Below are 18,600 nucleotides of genomic sequence, written 5' to 3'. Positions count from 1 at the left end.
ACGTTTCATAGCATTGTGATCTGAAAATATGCATGGTATGATCTCGATCTTTTTGTACCTGTTGAGGGCTTATTTGTGACCCAGTATGTGATCTATTCTGGAGAATGTTCCTTGTGCACTCAAGAAGAATGTGTATTCTGCTGCTTTAGGATGAAATGTCTGAATCTATCTGTTCAGTCTATCTGGTTTAATCTTGTTACAGTCTTTATTTTAAAATCTAGTTTGTCTGATACAAGGATGGCTACTCTGACTTTCTTTTGACATTCATTAGCATGACAGATGGTTCTCTATCCCCTCATTTTCAATCTATAGGTATCTTTAAGTCTAAAATGGGTCTCCTGTAACCAGCATATTGATGGATCTTGTTTTGTGTTGTTTTTCCATTCTAATACCTATGTCTTTTAATTAGAGCATTTAGTCCATTTACATTCCAAGTGATTATTGAAAGATATGAATTTAGTGCCATTATGTTGCCTGTAGAGTTGATGTTTCTGGTGATTTCTCTGGTCATTTGTAGCCTTTGTTGCTTTGGTCTTTTTTTTTTTTTTTTTTTCTTCTCCACTCTAAGAGTACCCCTTAAAATTTCTTGCAGGGCTGGTTTAGTGGTCACAAACTCCTTTAGTTTTGTCTGGGAAAGTATCTCTCCTTCTATTCTAAATGACAGCCTTGCTAGATAAAGGATTCTTGGCTGCATATTTTTCCTATTCAGCACATTGACTATTTCCTGCCACTCCCTTCTGGCCTGCAAAGTTTCAACGGACAGGTTTGTTTCTGGCCTTATGTGTCCACCCTTGTAGGTTAAGGACCTTTTGTCCCTAGCTGCTGTCAGAATTCCCTCTGTATCTTTGTATTTTGCAAGTTTCACTGTGATATGTCATGGTGTTGACCTGTTGTTCTGTTTTGTTTTGTTTAAGGTGAGTCGTCTGTGCCTCTTGGACTTGGATGTCTGTTTCCTTCCCTAGTTAGGGAAGTTCTCAGCTAAGATTTGTTCAAATAAACCTGCCCTTTTTCTCGCTCTTCTTCTGGGACTCCTGTAATACAAATACTGTTTCACTCTGTGGAATAACTAAGTTCCCTAAGTCTCCCCTTGTGATCTAATAGTTTTCTTTCCCTCTTCCTTTCAGTATCATTATTTTCCATAATTTTATCACCTATCCTCTCCTCTGCGTCTTCAGTCCTCATCATGACTCTATCGAGTAGGTTTTGCGTCTCAGTTACAGCATTTTTCTTTCAGCCTGACTAGCTTTTAGGTCTTTGATCTCTGTAGCAAGGATTTCTCTTGTGTCTTCTGTGCTTTTTTCAAGCCCACTAGTAGTGTTATGACTGTTGTTCTAAATTCTTGTTCAGATAATTGCTTATCTCTGTTTTGAGTAAGTCCCTGGCTGTGATTTCTTCTCAACATTTCTTTTGGGAAGAATTTCTCCATCTTGTCATTTTGGCTTAGTTTCTGTCTTTTGCATGTTTTGAAAGTATGTTATGTTACCTGTATCTGAGAGGAATGCTGTATTATAAAGGGGTCATATACTGTCCAGGGCCTAGCACTTCAGGAAGTTTTTCTGGTATATACTGTGTGCACTCTGCTGTTGTGTTTTGGCTGCTCTTTCCCACTGGTCAGTCCTCTATAGGAGTCCTCCTTACCTGCAGTGGGGAGTACTTGGGCCTTTAACTAGGTGTGCTTTGATTTGTTTGTTAAAATAAGCCTGAAAAATAAGGGGGAAAAAGCCTGATCCCAAAAAGGAAAGGAAGAGGAATGGGAAAAAAAACAGATAATGAAAAAATTATAAGCCTGATTCCAAAGAAAAAGAAGTGAAAAAAGGAAGAAAAAGAAAAAAAAAAAAAAGAAGAAGAAGAAGAAGAAGAAGACTGATCCAATTAAAAAAGAGAAAAGGAAATGGAAAAAAGCAAACAAAAAACTATGAGCCTGATTCCAAAAGAAGAAAAAAGAAGGAAAAAAAAAAAAGTAAGCCTGGTCCTGTTTTCATCAGATCTGCAGGTGTTGTATTGAAGCACCTCATTTTCAGTGCACTTGGTGCATGGGGGTGCTGTCTGTGCTGGTCTCCTGGAGGAGAGGCCTGCTGCATTGATTGGCTCAGAATCACTGTCTTGCCCCAGTAAATGAACAGTGGCCAGGCACAGGGGTTTGGGGTCTGGTGTAAACTGGTCCCACCTCCACTGGGGGCCACTGTGTTGCTCTCTGATGTCCCACTGCGTTGGTGTTTTGGGGATAATGACACCACCCAGTCTCTTGTCCCCAGATAGGGGATCTCACACTCGCTGCTGTTCAGGCAACCCTCACAGAATAGCAAGGGCAGTCAGCTCGCCCTGCACCACAGCTGTCCTGCGTTTTTCTTTGGTACACACCTGGGATTCAAAACTCAAAATCCTAAAGGATCTGGCACCGCAGCCTCTCCATGCTGCGTCTGATGTCCCTTGTCTCCGAAAGACAATCCCATGCCTGCACAGTGCACGGAATCTATGGTGCAGCACCACTAAAAGCAGCAACAAGGTTATATGCCCTCTGGGTGTACCTCTGTCCCCAGCTGATGAAAAGGCCTTTTGCTGGTGCCTACAGGTCTTTTGTCCTTGGAGAAGCAATATAACCTCTTCCAAAAGTAGTCCAAGAAGGGGACTGTTCTCTCCCAGTGCGCCCCAGCTCAGGAGATCCCTACACCACGCTGTGTACTCCGGGGCCAGCTCCCTCCTTCTCCCCAGGAACGTGCACCACAACTCTGCTCTGGAGAAAGTTGCACACTTCAAAAACCTCAGAGTGTGAGCTCCGTGTGCTGTTTGCAAAAACAAACAAACAACAACCTGTGACACTCCTTCCCCAGTCCATGGTCCAGAATGGTTTTCCTCTTGTGCAAACCCAGTGTCACACTGTCTCAACCCCTCTCTCTTTCTCTCCCTTTTTTTGTCTTCCATGGAAAGGATTCCTCCATGCACCACCATTTTTCTCTCCCCCAATTCACTTCCACGCACCTGCCACACTGTCTCCCTCCAACCATGGAGATCCTTCTGCCAGTTCATAGATCAATTTCCTGGGTATTCCAGGTGATCTGACTCAGTACAGCTGTGTTTGAGGGACAAGGAAAGCTCAAGGTGCCCCTACTTCTCTGCCATCTTCACTCCTCTCAAGACTGGGGATCTTATTAAACAACTTCTCTTTGCAAGGAACCAAAAGGCCACAGCTTAAGACTAAAGGTGATCTGGAAATAAATTAGCCCTCCTACACACAGACAGATTAGCTTTAAATTATCTGAGTGTACCAGAAAACTTTCAACCTTATTTAAGTACTTTTGCAGACTGCTCAAGTGCTCAACATCTGGCAAAAGCAAATGAAAATGTTCTCTAATGGAAGGTTACATATTGCAAATCCTCAAATTATTTCTAGAAATAATTTTCAAATATGTCATCCAAGTTAACCAGCAACACTAGTGACCAACACCATGAACAATGAAACAGAAAAAGCAGAAACAGAATCACAGGTACTTCAGATATTATAATTATCAGACACAAACTATAAAACAGTTATGTGTATTATGTTTGTAAGCATAAGTACCATGCCTGAACATTTTGTCAGATAACTAAAAATTATAAAAATCAACACAACAAATGTATAAACTAAAATGAAATTCTAGAACTGAAAGATTCAAAAACAGAAATTAAAAGCTGAGTAGATAAATTTAACCACAAGTTTTACACAACTGAAGAGAGAATTACATAGCTTGAAAATAGGCAAAATAAATGATCCAGAATGTAGCACAGAGAAACCAAAAAGGTGTAAAATACAAAGAAGATAAAAGAAATAGAAGTTGCAGTGAGAAGTTCTAACAAGTGTTTAGACTTCTCAAGAAAGAAAGAGGAAAGAATGTGAAGAAGAAGCAATATATAAAGACATATGGTTGGAAATCTCTCATAATTGATAGACGATACCAATTCACACAGTCAAAAAACCTAATGAATTCCAAGGATATTTTTTAAAAAATTCACAGCTATATATGTCACATGAAAATAGAGTATATCAAAGACAAAAAAGAAAATATTTGAGGTGGCTAGAAGAAAATGAGGTGTCCTTTAACAAGCTATATACTGATTTCTCAACAGCCAAAGATAATGGGATGATCTTCTGTATGTTGACAGAAGACAGTACTTAATGTAGATTTCTATACTCAAAGAAAATAGCCTTCAGGAATGAGACATTTTTAGGCGAATAAATGAATAAGACTTGCCACCACACTAAAGGAAACTCTAAAGGCTGTACTAATCCTCCATGGAATGTCAGAGATGCAGGAAACAATGTTTTGGAAAGAAAGTAATAAGTTCATGCATAAATATAATGAATATAATCTTTACAACTGTAAAGCAAAGTCTTATGGTATGTGTATACACATATACAAACACAAAGAAAAATAGTACACTCATAAAAAATACATAAATACACAAAAAATCATATAAAATCAAGAGAGTCACAAAGAGTAATTGAATTTAAGGTGATCTGAGATGACGCATTTTTAAAGAGATTTTTTAAGAGTATCTAACAGCTTTTAATAAGCTAAGGATGCATGTTATAATTTCTTTTTTTAATATTTATTTTGAAAGAGAGAGAGAGAGTATGTGTGTGTACAAGCAGGGGAGAAACAGAGATAGAGGGAGAGAAAGAATCCCAAGCAGGCTCCATGCCATCAGCACAGAGCCTGACACATCTTATGAACCGTGAAGTCATGACTTGAGCCAAGGTCAAGAGTCAGATGCTCAACCAGGTGAGCCACACAGGCACCCCAATCTTTGCCTTTTAAATTAAGGGCATAATTACTATGGTTATTCATATTTAAGTCTGCCATCCTTTATGTGTTTTCTATTTATCCCATCTATTTTGTGCATTCATTGAGTGCACCTTATATATTTCTTTTAATATTTATTTATTTTTGAGAGACAGAGCATGAGTAGGGGAGGGGCAGAGAGAGAGGGAGACACAGAATCTGAAAAGGCTCCAGGCTCCAAGCTGTCAGCACAGAGCCCAACGCGGGGTTTGAACTCATGGACAGCAAGATCATGACCCAAGCCGAAGTTGGACGCTCAACCGACTGAGCCACCCAGGTGCCCCATACCTTATAATTTCACTAAAAAATATATTTTAAAAAATTCATATAACTATTAGAAGAGAGAGACCATTCCCCAATCATAGTGGGAACTGCTAATATGCCTATTGATTGAGATACAAAAGCAGACAGCAGTAAAGTCAGTAAAGGATATAGAAGGCATGAACAAAACAATTAATGAAATTAAAACTAATGAAGAGATACAGAACATTGCAGAATACATTATTTTTAAGCACAGACAGAATGGTCATAAAATGTAGAGAAATTACAGATGTATGCTGAATTATTTTGAGTAAAATGTCATAATGTCTATAATGAATTTTAAATATTCAAAAATTTTACATATGGACACTCATATGTCAAAAAATGTTACCTATTACCAAAATTAGATAATGAGTATATGGATGTTTATTATACAGTTCTTGTACTTTCCTTTATGTTTGAAACTTACATTTTAAAAACTTGGTTTTTTTTTAAGTTGAGCATGTGTTAGACAGTTTTTTAAAAATTAAATTTCAAAGGATTAAAGTTAATTGTGATCTAATCACAATGCAGTTATGCTTGTAATTAGTAACAAAGCTAATTTTAAATGCCATGTTTGAAAATTAATACAGTTTTGAATAACCCATGTGTCAATTCATAATCATTGGTAAGCATCTAAAGCAATATTGATATTTATAGGGGCGCCTGGGTGGCTCTGTCAGTTAATTGTCCGACTTCAGCTCAGGTCATGATCTCACAGTTCATGAGTTCAAGCCCCATGTCAAGCTCTGTGCTGATAGCTCAGAGCTTCGAGCCTGATTCAGATTCTGTGTCTCCCTCTCTCTCTGCCCCTCCCCTGCTTGTATTCTCTCCCTTTCAAAAAATAAATAAACACTTAAAATGTATATATTGATTAGTATATATACAATATTATTAGGAAAAGAAAACATAAAAGTGAGTGAACTGAACAGCCGTCTCAAAAAGATAGAAAACACAGCATTTAATAAACCAAAGAAAATAGAGGATAATAAGACAGTAATGACTTAGTAAATAAATACACAGTAGAAAAAAATCAACCAAACCAAAGGTTGATCCTTTAAAAATCTGATAAAATTGATAAATTTCTGGTGAAACTGAGCAAGAAAAAAGGAAGGCACAAGTAAACACTATCAGAAATAAAAATAAGAAAAGAAAAAAAAAAAGATAACAAAGGATAAGAGGATGTAATCGCCCTAAAGGATCAAAGATAGCAACTTTGTTGCATCTATTTTTCTGAAGCCACATCTCTCTCTCTGCCCATAGCTAGGAAAAGCTCTTTGCTTGTGATTACATTGGGTTTACCTGGATAATCTATTTCTAGGTCCTTAACTTAATCATATCAACAAACTTCCTTTTCCTATGTAAGGTAACAATCACAGGTTCCAGGAATTAGATTATGGTCATCTTTGAGAGGAGTGGTGGACAATATGCTACCTACCACAATCATATTTAAAAAAAAAAACAAATACTTAGATATACATCTTAACAGAAGATGTTTAGGACCTCTATAAGGAAAATAGAAAATTATAGAAGTTTGTTGAAAGAAGTTAAAGACCCAAATAAAAGGAGAAATATACTATGTTCATGCATTAAAAGATTCTTGGGGCGCCTGAGTGGCTCAGTCGGTTGAGCATCCAACTTTGGCTGAGGTCATGATCTCACGGTTCGTGGGTTTGAGCCCCGCATCAGGCTCTGTGCTAACAGCTCAGAGCCTGGAGCCTGTTTCAGATTCTGTGTCTCCCTCTGTCTCTGCCCCTCCCCCACTCAAGTTCTGTCTCCCTGTCTCAAAAATAAATATTAAAAAAAAAAAAAAAAGATTCAGTAAAAGGCATCAATTCTCCCAAAACTGATGTATGTATACACACACAAATATACACTTAATGAAGTCCTTATCAACACCCCCCCCCAAATTTTGTAACTGATACTAAACTTTAGATGGAAATTCAAAGGGTTTTAGCTCTTCTTTTTAGCCTTGTACTAAAAGCTTTAACCGGGACAATTAGGTAAGAAAAGGAACTAAAGAGCATGCATATTGGAATGGAAGAAGCAAAAGTCTGTATTTGTAGATGACTAATCTTACAAATAGAGAATTTTAAGGAATCCATATATATATACACAAAAATTGTTCAAAGAAGAAAAAAGATGGAGGACTCACACGTTTCAATTTGTAAATTTACTACAAAGCTATAATCATCAAGATCATGCAGTAGTGGCATAAGGACAGGTAATATAGATCAATGGAATAGAATTGAGAATCCAGAAATAAATCCATACATGTATGGTTAATTGGTTTTCTACAAGAATGCCAAGAAAATCCAAAGGTGAAAGAATGGTCTGTTCAACAGATGGTGGGGACAACTGGATATCCACATGCAAAAGAATAAAGTTGTTTCCCCACCTCATACCATACATAACTCAAAATGGATCAGTGACCTTAATGTATGAGCTAAAAATGTCAAAGTGATAGAAAAAAGCATCGGTATAAATCTCTGTGACCTTAGATTAGCCAGCGGTTTCTTAGATGTGACATCTAAATCACAAGCAACCAAAGAAAAAAATAAATTGGATTTCATTAAAATTAAAAATCAAAGAACGCTGTCAAGAAAATGAAAAGACAACCCACAGATAGTAATAAAATACTACAAATCCTATATGTGACATATCTGGAATCTGGTAAGAGTCTAATATTTAAAATATATAAAGAATTCTCACAACTTAACAGTAAAAAGAAAAATAGCCCAGTTTTTAAATGGGTTTGAATAGACTTTTCTCCAGACAAAATATACAAATGGCCAATAAACATGAAAAGATATACATCATCACTTGTCATTAGGGAAGTAGAAATCAGATAAATGCCACTTCACACTAGAATGGCTGTCATTGAAAATCTGTTCAATAATGTTTGCAAGGGGGGTGGGCAGCTAGGTGGCTCAATCCATTAGCTGTCTGACTTTGGCTCAGGTCATGATCTCGCAGTTCACGAATTCCAGCCCGACGTCATCTGGCTCTCCAATGACAGCTCAGAGCCTGAAGCCTGCTTCCCATTCTGTCTCCCTCTCTCTCTGCCCCTCCCCCGCTTGTATCTGCTTGCTCTCTCTCTCAAAAATAAATAATACATTAAGAAATTTAAAATAAATGTTTGCAAGAATGTGGAGAAATTGAAAATCTCCTACATTGCTGGTAGAAATATAAAAATGCTGTAATCTCTCTGGAGAGCTGAAAGTCCCTCAAAAAGTTAAAACATGACTCAACAATTCCACTCCTTGGTGTACACCCAAGAGAATTGAAAATATATGTTCACACAAAAACTTGTACAAATGTTAACAGCTATTCATAATAGCCAAAAAGTAGAAACAACTCAAAGGTCCATCAACTGATGAACTGATAAAATGTCATATATCCATTCAATCGAATATTATTCAGTCATTAGGAGGGATGAAGTACCAGTATGTGCTACAACATGTTGGGCCTTGACAACATTATTTTAAGTGAAAGAAGCTGGATACAAAGACCACATATTGTATGAATCCATTTATATGAATGTTCAGAATAGTAAAATTTATAAAGACTGAGTAGATTGTTGATTGCCAAGGACTGAGAAGAAGCAGGAATGGAAAGTGACTCCTAATAAGGATGGGGTTGTTTTTTGGTTTTGGTTTTTTTGTTTTATTTATTTTTTTGAAGTCATGAAAATGTTAGGAATTAGATAGTGATGGTGGTGAAACAACCTTCTAAATAAACTAAAAGTTACTGAATTATTCAGGGGCAAATTTTATGGTATGTGAATTATATTTCCAGCGAAAGAAATGTATGCTGAGGGAAGAGGGGAAATCTGACCTCAGTCTTTAACATAATGTAAGACTTTTACAGTAACCTAGATATTAGGGAATCAAGGTCTGGATTATGGAGGGAAAGGAAGCAGTGAATTCCTGAGATCTTTTGAAGGGAAAAAAATTGGTCTGTTTGTAAGTGACAAGATAAATGGAGAGAAAGAAAGAGATTCAGCGTATCTACACTTTTGGAGACTAAAGTAGAATAATAAATGAATTCTGCATTTTCCTCTACTTCTAAACCTAAGCACAGTATTTAAAGGATGAGAAAGCATGGAAGAAACTAAATCAAATCTGTATGTTTAATTTATCTTTAATTTTTTGCACACCTAAGTAATTTTTACTATTATGTAAACTAGTATCAGTATACCTATTATTCATCGCAAGAAAGAATTATTAGTACCTTTTTACACAAGTTTTGTGACATAAACTAGTATAGAGGACACTATTAATGTACATTCTGTTTTTACATGTTTAAAAAACTAAAAAATTATTAAAATCATTATAATGAAAAACATAAAGTGAATATATACATATTTCAATTTATTGTCAATGTCAACCTGAAAATTGCGTTTTAATGTTATCATGTATACTAATATCATATATATTAATAAAATTTTCATTTCTTGAGTTACTCTTTCATTTATCAAATCATTCAGTTGGAGAATCGTCCTCAGGAAAGGCTTCAAGGAGTCTTGCACAGCATATCCCTGGCCCAGGTGGCATCGAAGGTGTGAAAGGGGCGGCATCTGGAGTCGTCGGTGAATTAGCACGAGCCAGGTTGGCCCTAGATGAAAGAGGGCAGAAGCTTGGTGATCTGGAAGAAAGAACCGCAGCTATGTTGTCTAGTGCAGATTCGTTTTCTAAACATGCTCATGAGGTATGTCTAGCAGACAAATATTTAAACAAAATAATCTAGGTGAAGCAAGTATGAAAGTTTTTTTTTTTTTTTTCTTTTAATAGCTATTATATTTCTACAGGAGAACTTTCATTTATTTTCTGTACAATCAAGTTCCTGATTCTTGCCACCAGAGGGAACCACGACAAGGATATGTCTCAGTAGCCTTTGTTCTCTTACTGAAGTTTATAAATTTTGAAGGAACCTGCTCACCTTCAGGCTTTTTGTATATTTTGTAAATAAAACCAATGGCTTTGCAACTGTTTTTAGAGAATGCATAAGGCTCAGATGTTACTACTAATTTCTAGAAAAGGAAATAATTTGCCTCTCTTTATTCTTTAGATCTGAATAACTAAAATTGGCAACCATTTTTATTTAAGTAGACAATACCAAATCTGTCTGTAGACCAGTTCATCCAGAGGGCTAATGAGATGGATTTTTACAATGAATTCATCTTGATGAATTCAGAAATCATGGTGGATCTTAGAAACAGATACTTTAAGAAGGGACCCCTAGCTGGCCTTCTTACAAATAGGCTTTATTGGCCAGCTTAAGAACACTTAAAAAATCGGATTTAAAGGCCCCTTCGGTAGACTCTACATCTTCATTTTGACAGTCCTTGATGCTTTCCACTGGGCTGCTGTACGCATTGAGTTCCTAGCCTAGCCCTTGAGGACGTTTTTAGTTTGTTACCTGAAGGAACCTTATTAAAATTATTTTTATATTTGAATAACCAATTTATCAGCAGTAGCTCTTTAAATTTTTCATTCAAAAGTCATCTTTTCCTTGCTCAAGAATGCTGACATCTGGAATGCGTGAAAGAGGTAACTTGACCTGGGAGAGATTTGTCCAGGGCTTCAAAGAGATTTGGAGATGCTTTCACAGTGCTGACACACACCTCAGATACAGGCTTGTGACCTTCAATCTAGGTCAGGAATTTTGTTGGCATAACCCTGCATCTGACTGCGATCTCTAATGCATATAACACTTGAGCTGATTTCAGAATATCCACACTCTAAATATTTAGCCAAGAGCTTTGTCTCAAACTGTTAGCTTTTCCCTTGTACCAAATGTTGTTTGTGAGCCGTATTTAAGAGTCTGTGAAGACAACACATTGAGGTGGTTAAGCTCATGGGTTCTTGTATAAGACTATGTGTGCTGAGATACCAGTTTCACTTTTGTGTTACCTTGGGTAACCCATATGAGCCTCATTTTCTTCCTTTATAAGATGAAGAAAATAATAATCTCTAACCCATAAAGTTGTGAGAACCAAATGAAGTCGTGTCGGGAAAGACTGCCGTATAGTGCCTAGCTCAAGACTATGGGCTCAGGAAATTTCGGATGGGAGCAAGAGTAGTGTTTCCAACCTCTCATTCCCCACGTTCTTTAACCTCATTTTGAGTTCAAGCCAGAGAACTGAAAATTACCTTATTTGTAAGGTATTACCTTAGGTCACCAAAGAATCTACTGAGCCAAAGTTGAATTATGTCCCATCTCTAAGAAATAAGAGGACCTTCTGGGCTACAGTTCTTAATGGTTACGGTCTTATTTTTTCCTCTAAAGGGAACAGTTCTTACTGCTTTCTATATAAAATTATTTGAAGTAAGCAACATAGTAACACTGTAGAATCCTTCCGAATGATATATTTTGGAAAAACATAGCAATGATTTATAACATAAATGTTGTCATTCCGGCATTTTTTAAAAATGTTTTTCGTGTTTTCTCCCCTCTAGATGATGTTGAAATACAAAGACAAGAAGTGGTACCAGTTCTGACAGCTAGAAGTCCAACTAAGTACAACGTCAGCCAGAAGGAAAAAGAATTTTCCTTTTTTATTTTCTCGATTTCACTTTAGGAAAGTTAACATTCAAGGGATGTTCGTCACTGGATACTGCTCTTTCCTAGCACGATCACGCACTGTTTTCCCTCAGTCATGTGGCTTTAACTGAGGAGGAGTGTCCACAGACACTCAAAGTGGAGTCTATGGTGTGTGCCAGCTCTGAGGTGACGGTTTGGGAACTAAGCAGGTCACGTGTTACAGACGAAGAAACAAAGGGGGATGTCGAGGAGACCTGGCAGGGACTATTCCTGGATCATTCCTGTATTAAACTTGCATATGCCAAAAGAGTTTGTGCTGTCGTATCTGCCTTCAGTGTTTGACCTCTTTGAGGGAGAGGCAATAAGTCAGAGGTCCTGAAGCTGAAATAGTTACGTTTGTGTCACTGACTGAATTATGAACAGCTGTCTTGGACTTTCCCTTCCTTAAACAGACTGGTCATCAGTATCATTAGTGAAAAAGCAACAAACTGTTTGTTACCATATCTTTAGACAGATAAGCTGAATGGTGGGCTTTAAATAATAAAAACATACACATAGTTGACTTGTGTATGGGCTACTCTTGGATTCTTGTTATTGTATATTTGTGTTTAGTCCATATTTTGTCAAAAGCAAAACAAGGTGATACATCACTTTTCATTGAAAAGAAAAGTGTAGAGCATGACTGAACTGCTCATCATTCTGGGAGTTTCCATGTAGTGGCTATACAGTGTGGAAAGTGAGAAAAACCTCCATTGTGGTGAGGAGAATACTTCAATGTCCCTTGTCCTTGTTCTCATTAATTCAGCTAAAGGTGGATTTGACCAAAATAGTTACTGGTTACCTTTGTAGAAATGTTGAAATTGGCTAAATTTTTAATTTTGCTTGAATTTTTATAAAATGTTTAACCAAATGTACCTTTGCATTATTTAATTAAAATTGCTTAAAAAAAAGTTTCTTTATTTCACTAAAATGCTCAGCTCCCTTTTTAAAACGCCCTTTATTTGCTAACAGTTCCAGTACACTCAGGTGATGAGCCAATTAAATCTTAGTGCACATGCTGTCGCATGGAAAATTACAAGCATCTCTTGTCAATAATTATCTATATAAGAGTCTAGTCTGATGACCTACAAAATATTTTCTGTAGAAATATACTATAAATCTGTACATGTCCTTTCAAGGTTTTAAAAAGCCAAAAGGAAAGGAAAATATGTGCATTTTGGTAACTAAATTATTTCTGTATTGGAGTATAATACAAATGAGACCATCAGTGGACAATAAATGATTGGTTCCTAGAAGAGCATTGCAGACAGGAACGAGATGGCTTGGAAGGAAGTAATCTCATAATGCAGGCTCATCTGAGATTATTACTGATTGTTCTTAAGGCAACAAAGGAGGAGCAAAATAGAAGCATTACACTTACTGTTAATGAAATTTAAATATTTTCTCCTATAAAAAATTGCTTAAAACAGTTTTCCTTTTTTCTGTAAGAGAATCAGAGCACAAATTGATAGCAAACTTGATGGTTGTTTTGCTATCCCATAGGATCATTAAAGGTGTATGTAGAACACCTTAATTTCGCACAGTCTGTTAGGCGTTTTTTCCTCTTGGTTATTTTCATTAATAAAGCTTTTATGTTTACATTTTTATAATGTGCACTATGGGATACAAAAGTTTACATTAAAATTTACTTTAAATATCATTATGGAGGGACTAAATATATGTGATAGAGATAATTGATCAAGCCAAAACATTTCAGAAGTCATTTTCAAAAGTTTTTGAATTTGTAGAAAATACCTACAGATAACATATTTCTGTTTAGTTAATGTCAGCAATATGATGAACATTCAGGAGTTTACAGATGGCTTAATTTGTATCCTGTATTATCTAATAAACCCGTTGTTCCATGATCTGTCACAGGAAGTATTAGGCCCTTTTTAAAGGTACAGTTTTAAGAGTGTCCTCAATTCTATCAACAGTTAAAGGATTTGAAGTTGAGAAGCGTTAAGTAAAGTAATAAACTGACGATTCCCCATTTCGTAGAAGGGCATATTAGCTCCAACTGTTTAATTTGCTGTGTTATTTTGTGTTAATTGTACATCAACTTTATTTTTACTGTCATTTTTCCTGTTGTATATAAAATGAGCTAATCCTGTAATTATTTTCAAATAGAGAAGTAGATACATTTATCGGAGATGGACTTTATAAGAAAATGTTAAATCAATATTTTGAGTTATTTTATTTCATTTTTAAATCTACAGATTATGCACAGCAAACTAGAAACTCACTTAGGATTAGAAGGCTTGAAGTATTTTTGAGAATAGGAAATAGCTTCTCTGAGTTATACTTGATTCAGTCTGTAGATAAGAGACAGTCTGCAGTAATAACTAACCCAGGGAATTTATTGTAATTTGAGAGAGAACATCTCTATTTTTTTTCTTTTTAAGCGCAAAAAGTAACAGTCACCAGCAAGCCAGGATTTCAGGAAAATAAACCAAAAAAAAAAAAAAAAAGTCAAAAATATCAGAAAAGTGAAAGATGTGTGTGTGCTTCCTCCATACCTCCATATCCTCATTTGAGGACATTATTCTTTGTTTCATGTGTCGTTGGCTCTAAAGTCATTGAAGTATTCATTGATTAGCAGTTTGTCAATAGGAAGTTGTTTGCCTATATGTGCCATATATCCAGTTCACTCTTCAAGCTAAAATTCATATGTATTTGCTTAAAAAGTTATTTGAAATCTTACACTCTGACAAATTCTGTGTATTACATCCATTTGAAGTTTTGCATCATCTTAATCCCCTGGGTTTGCATTTCATTTGTACGGAGCGTTTCCAAAAATGGTTATTGATCTGAGCTGTTATTAACTTCTTAATTCAATTTTCTTTATGGATGTGAAAAAATGCTGCTACCTGTCTATGTTATGTGTGGTATATCCCAGTTTAAATACAGTACTTTCTAGTAAAGAAAGAAGCTTTTCTTTTGCTTAGAACTTCTTAATTGTAGGTTTCTCTGAAGTTATTCCTGTAGATTTGTGAGTGTTTTAAACAAGTCTGAAAGTGTTACACATTTTTAGGTTACAGGGGGTGGTGGGGAGACAGCTGAGGGAATGGAAAACACGTGGTAGACCCCACGGAGTACAAAGTTTTACCCTGAGTTCCATATTCCATATATGTTTTGCTTAAGGCATTTTCACATATGACATTAGAAAAGCTATATCCAAAGGTAAATTTTTTGTGGCAAAGATTTATTTTACATTTTAACTTTGGGGATTTCGTTTATTTGTTTTTGCAAAATAAAGAGCACTGAACTTTAAACTTGAATTTTTTCTGCACTTTTTTAGGTAATGAAAACTTTTTATTATCAGTTAATCCACATTTCTCAGTTAAAATCAAGTGATACATATGTATAAAACATACCAAAATCATGACTATGCTGCTAGCTGCACCTTAAATAATTAAACTGATCATAGTCTTAAAACCTTTAATAGGGCTTTATATAGTTTTCAATTATAAAAAAATAGTAAGATCATTTGCTGTATGTTTCAGTGTTCTAGGTCTTAAATATTGCAACACTTTCAGATTTGTTTTAAGATCATACAGTAACATGTTATATTTATACATATGGCTAGAGAATATACTTTTAATTTTAAAATAAAATTTTTATAAATGTACTCTTTAATTTTAAAAATGGTGAACTTGTTAAGTTTAAGTCGAAGTACTTAAAAAGTATGTATATTATCCATACAAAAAGTTATGTTTTACGCTTATAATAAGAAATATTGGTATCTCATATCGAGATACAATTAATTTTAAAGAATCATACATTATTCAAACGTCTTCACACATTGACAGGAAAGAAAATCATTACTATGGTTTAAAAAAAACCCTCTATTGAGCATTTTCAAATATTAATTTTATTTTGGGGAAAATGCCCACAACAATAATTGCAAGATCTTTCTCACTAGCTGCAGCTTGCTGTTGGATGCCTACCTTAACTATTGTTTTAAAATATATATATATTTAAAATAGTTTTCCAGGTATTTTCTTCTACCTTTTTTAAAAATAAATTTCCAAAAATGAAAACAGAGTTTATGTATTTTTGTCAATGAAGGTTTTTATTTTGTAGTTTATAGAATTTGTTCCTTATCAGTTTGATACTTGATCAATATTCCTAGACTTTTTAATCTGTATTTACTTTGAAAAAGAGCACTTCTCTATCTTAAGTGTCCTCCTTTTTTTCTTTTCCCTTTTAGAGTGTTTGTTCTCTTGGATTGAAATTTATGCCCATAAGTGATTTTTTTTCATTTGCAAATGAATGTGAAGATACTGTTTACAGCTTTTGTTAATTACACTTTTCATCACGGATCAATTTCTTGTAAAGTGCTATGGGGATTATTTTTCCTGTGAATATTAGTGATCTTACTGCCACAGGAGTTTTAAAGGTTCTGTGGACAGAAAATGGTTGTAACAACAACAACAACAAAAATTAAAGGGAAAACTTTAGTTTACCTTTCTCAGCTGAATTAAATGGTTTTAGTAACTTCCCAATTATCAGGATTTTCACATGGCTTTCTTCAGTTACTAATACAGTCTTAAACTACTAGGCACAATTCATTTACAAATTGCGTACAGTCCAGGACTACATGTGATTGCTCTTTTTATTGCACTCTTTACATCAGAAAAATCATGAATGTCAGTTTTGCCAGTATTTTGCAATGAGGATCATAGTTATTAACATTTTTATAGTGTATGAGATGTAAATAAGTCAGTATTCATTTATTGAAGGTTGTTTGGTTCAGGCATTTAAAATGGACATAGGCTAATGGCAATGGAATCCAATTTGTTCGGGAATTTCATTTTTTTAAATATACTTTTGCTAAGTATTTCATGTTGTTTGAACTTTGCTTCAACTGAAGACAATGTGAGGAGTTAAACATAGACTCAACATGTCAGTAGAAAGCAATGCAAAGAGGGTAAATCATGTTTTAAATTTTTTATTTATTTTTTTTTTTGTAAATAAACGGTACTGTGATACTTTAGGTGTGACCTCTGCTTAATATGATAGTTAGAACCAGAAAAACATTTCTTTCTAGGTATACTATTGGTTCATTGTAAATGCATCACCAAAACAATATTAAAAAGAGCAAGGATAAGTTTTTCTAACATTGTCCACTTCGGGGGCAAGCATGCTTGGTATAGAGCTCTAGCTTGTGTATACCTTAAACCGTGCCCGCAGGCAGTTTTCAGTTTGCTGCACTTTTTATTTTATTTTTTTTAATTTTGCTCAGTCCAGTAACTATCTCAAAGGTAATTGCTGGAGTATGAATTTTAAATACGGTAAAAAAAAAAAAAAATCTCTGTGTACTGTTTCATTTTAAACAAAAACAAAAAAGCACTATTGCAAACACTAAAAAATGTGTTAAACTTTGTAGTTATTTTGCATTCCTGTACTTTACAAAATGTCATCACAGCAAAAGGTTTAAAATTAGGTAATGAAATATTTTTGTAAATAAATACCGATAAGCTGGTATTTTAAAAAAATGTATTATAATGTTTCTGGAAAATGTTCATATATATGTATATGAATGTCTCTTTATGCTGAAGGGCTCTGATTGGGCAAAATAAAATACTCTAATCTCTCCTGAAACTAAACAAGCCCTTTTTTCTGGAAAATCTGTTTTAATTTTTTCTCTGAATTGTGGAATTAATCCATTTGTTAAACCTAAGCAAATGATAGACAAAATAGATTTCTACATTTGCAAAGATAAAGTTAATCAAGCACTTCAAGTAAGACAAACCGTATTTTTCTTAACTAAGTGAGCTTTTTGGTAAAAGTCGCCTTCCCTTCATGGGGTGAGGGTGCTTGTAGGGGGTGAGAGTGGAGGAGGTAGGTACTTAGCTGTACATGAACACTGCTTGACCTGTAGTGTGTATGGAATCCCCTGGGCATCTTGTTAAAATACATTTTTGGATTCAGGGCATCTGAGGTGGGGTCGACTGCATCTCTGACAAGCTCCCAGGTAATACAGATGCTGCTGGTCTGCAGAACATAGTTGGAGCAACAAGGCTGCAGATAATTTCCATAACTGGCATTCTGTTAAGTAGTGTCCAACGACTTGTACCAAGAATGGACATCACATTAATGGATCTAGAATAATATAACTCAAGACCAAACAGGACTTCCTTATCATATCCATTGTATTTCCAAGTAAATAATATAGTAATTCTCTTGTTAAAGGTTTATTTAGTTTTGCAATCGAATTATACTGCCCACATGGTGGCAGTCGTGTCTCACCTTACTGTCTGAGCCTTTAACCAAAGCTTAGTAGCATGTAACAAGGGAAAACCACAGATGTTGCAAAGATTAATTTTCATTATAATTAATTTTTATCTGGAGAATTATTAAAGTCTTGGATATGGGACAGACAAAATGTCTTCCTAACCTATCTGTTATGAAGTGATATAGAACATTTGGTAGAACAATCTGGTTTATTATCAAAACTTTTAGTGTTTTTCCAGAAAATCTAGGTATAAAGTGATAAAAATTTTAGAAAGTAAAGACAGATTGTCTTCATATCTCTGTTCATGGTCTTTTTAAAGAAACGCAATTAGGGTGTGTCCTGTGTAAATGGTACAGTGCCATCCACTGTTTAGATGGAAGGATACTTGTCAATGTAACTCTTCATAGGAATCTGTAGGAAGATTCTGGTTATTTTCCATCACTTTAAAGTTAATATGATTGCTACATCATCATACTTTTGTCAGTTCTTCTTAAGAAACCTCTCTAAGTCATTTTACTTTTCAAATTTTATCTGTTTAAAATCAATACTCTATATTGTATTGACTCAAAACTTACATAAATATTCCAACCCTTAGTGTTAGTCATATTACCTAATTTTATACTATTTTAAGAAGCAAAGCACCATAGCCTTTCA

The 18,600-nt window shown here is 35.1% G+C and overlaps 1 protein-coding gene across 4 annotated transcripts in view; it reads left to right on the top strand.

Annotated features, from left to right (window-relative positions):
- The window catches only part of STXBP5 (syntaxin binding protein 5), a 173,227-nt gene extending 155,910 nt beyond the window's left edge, over positions 1 to 17,317 (top strand). For all 4 annotated transcript variants that reach the window (XM_047101606.1, XM_047101605.1, XM_047101608.1 and 1 more), the window contains 2 exons: positions 9,610 to 9,830; positions 11,582 to 17,317. In XM_047101606.1, coding sequence (XP_046957562.1) covers positions 9,610 to 9,830; positions 11,582 to 11,623 — 263 coding nt within the window. In that variant the 3' untranslated portion in view covers positions 11,624 to 17,317. The remainder of the gene's footprint in view (positions 1 to 9,609; positions 9,831 to 11,581) is intronic.
- The last annotated feature ends 1,283 nt before the right edge of the window (positions 17,318 to 18,600 follow it).

The sequence above is a fragment of the Lynx rufus genome, unplaced genomic scaffold (assembly GCF_022079265.1).
Source record: "Lynx rufus isolate CCGP_SWC_20201006 ecotype Redwood Valley unplaced genomic scaffold, mLynRuf1.p SCAF_6, whole genome shotgun sequence".
Taxonomy (NCBI): Eukaryota; Metazoa; Chordata; class Mammalia; order Carnivora; family Felidae; genus Lynx; species Lynx rufus.
The sequence above is the reverse complement of the archived record's forward strand: the minus strand, read 5'-3'. Positions and strand labels throughout refer to the sequence as shown.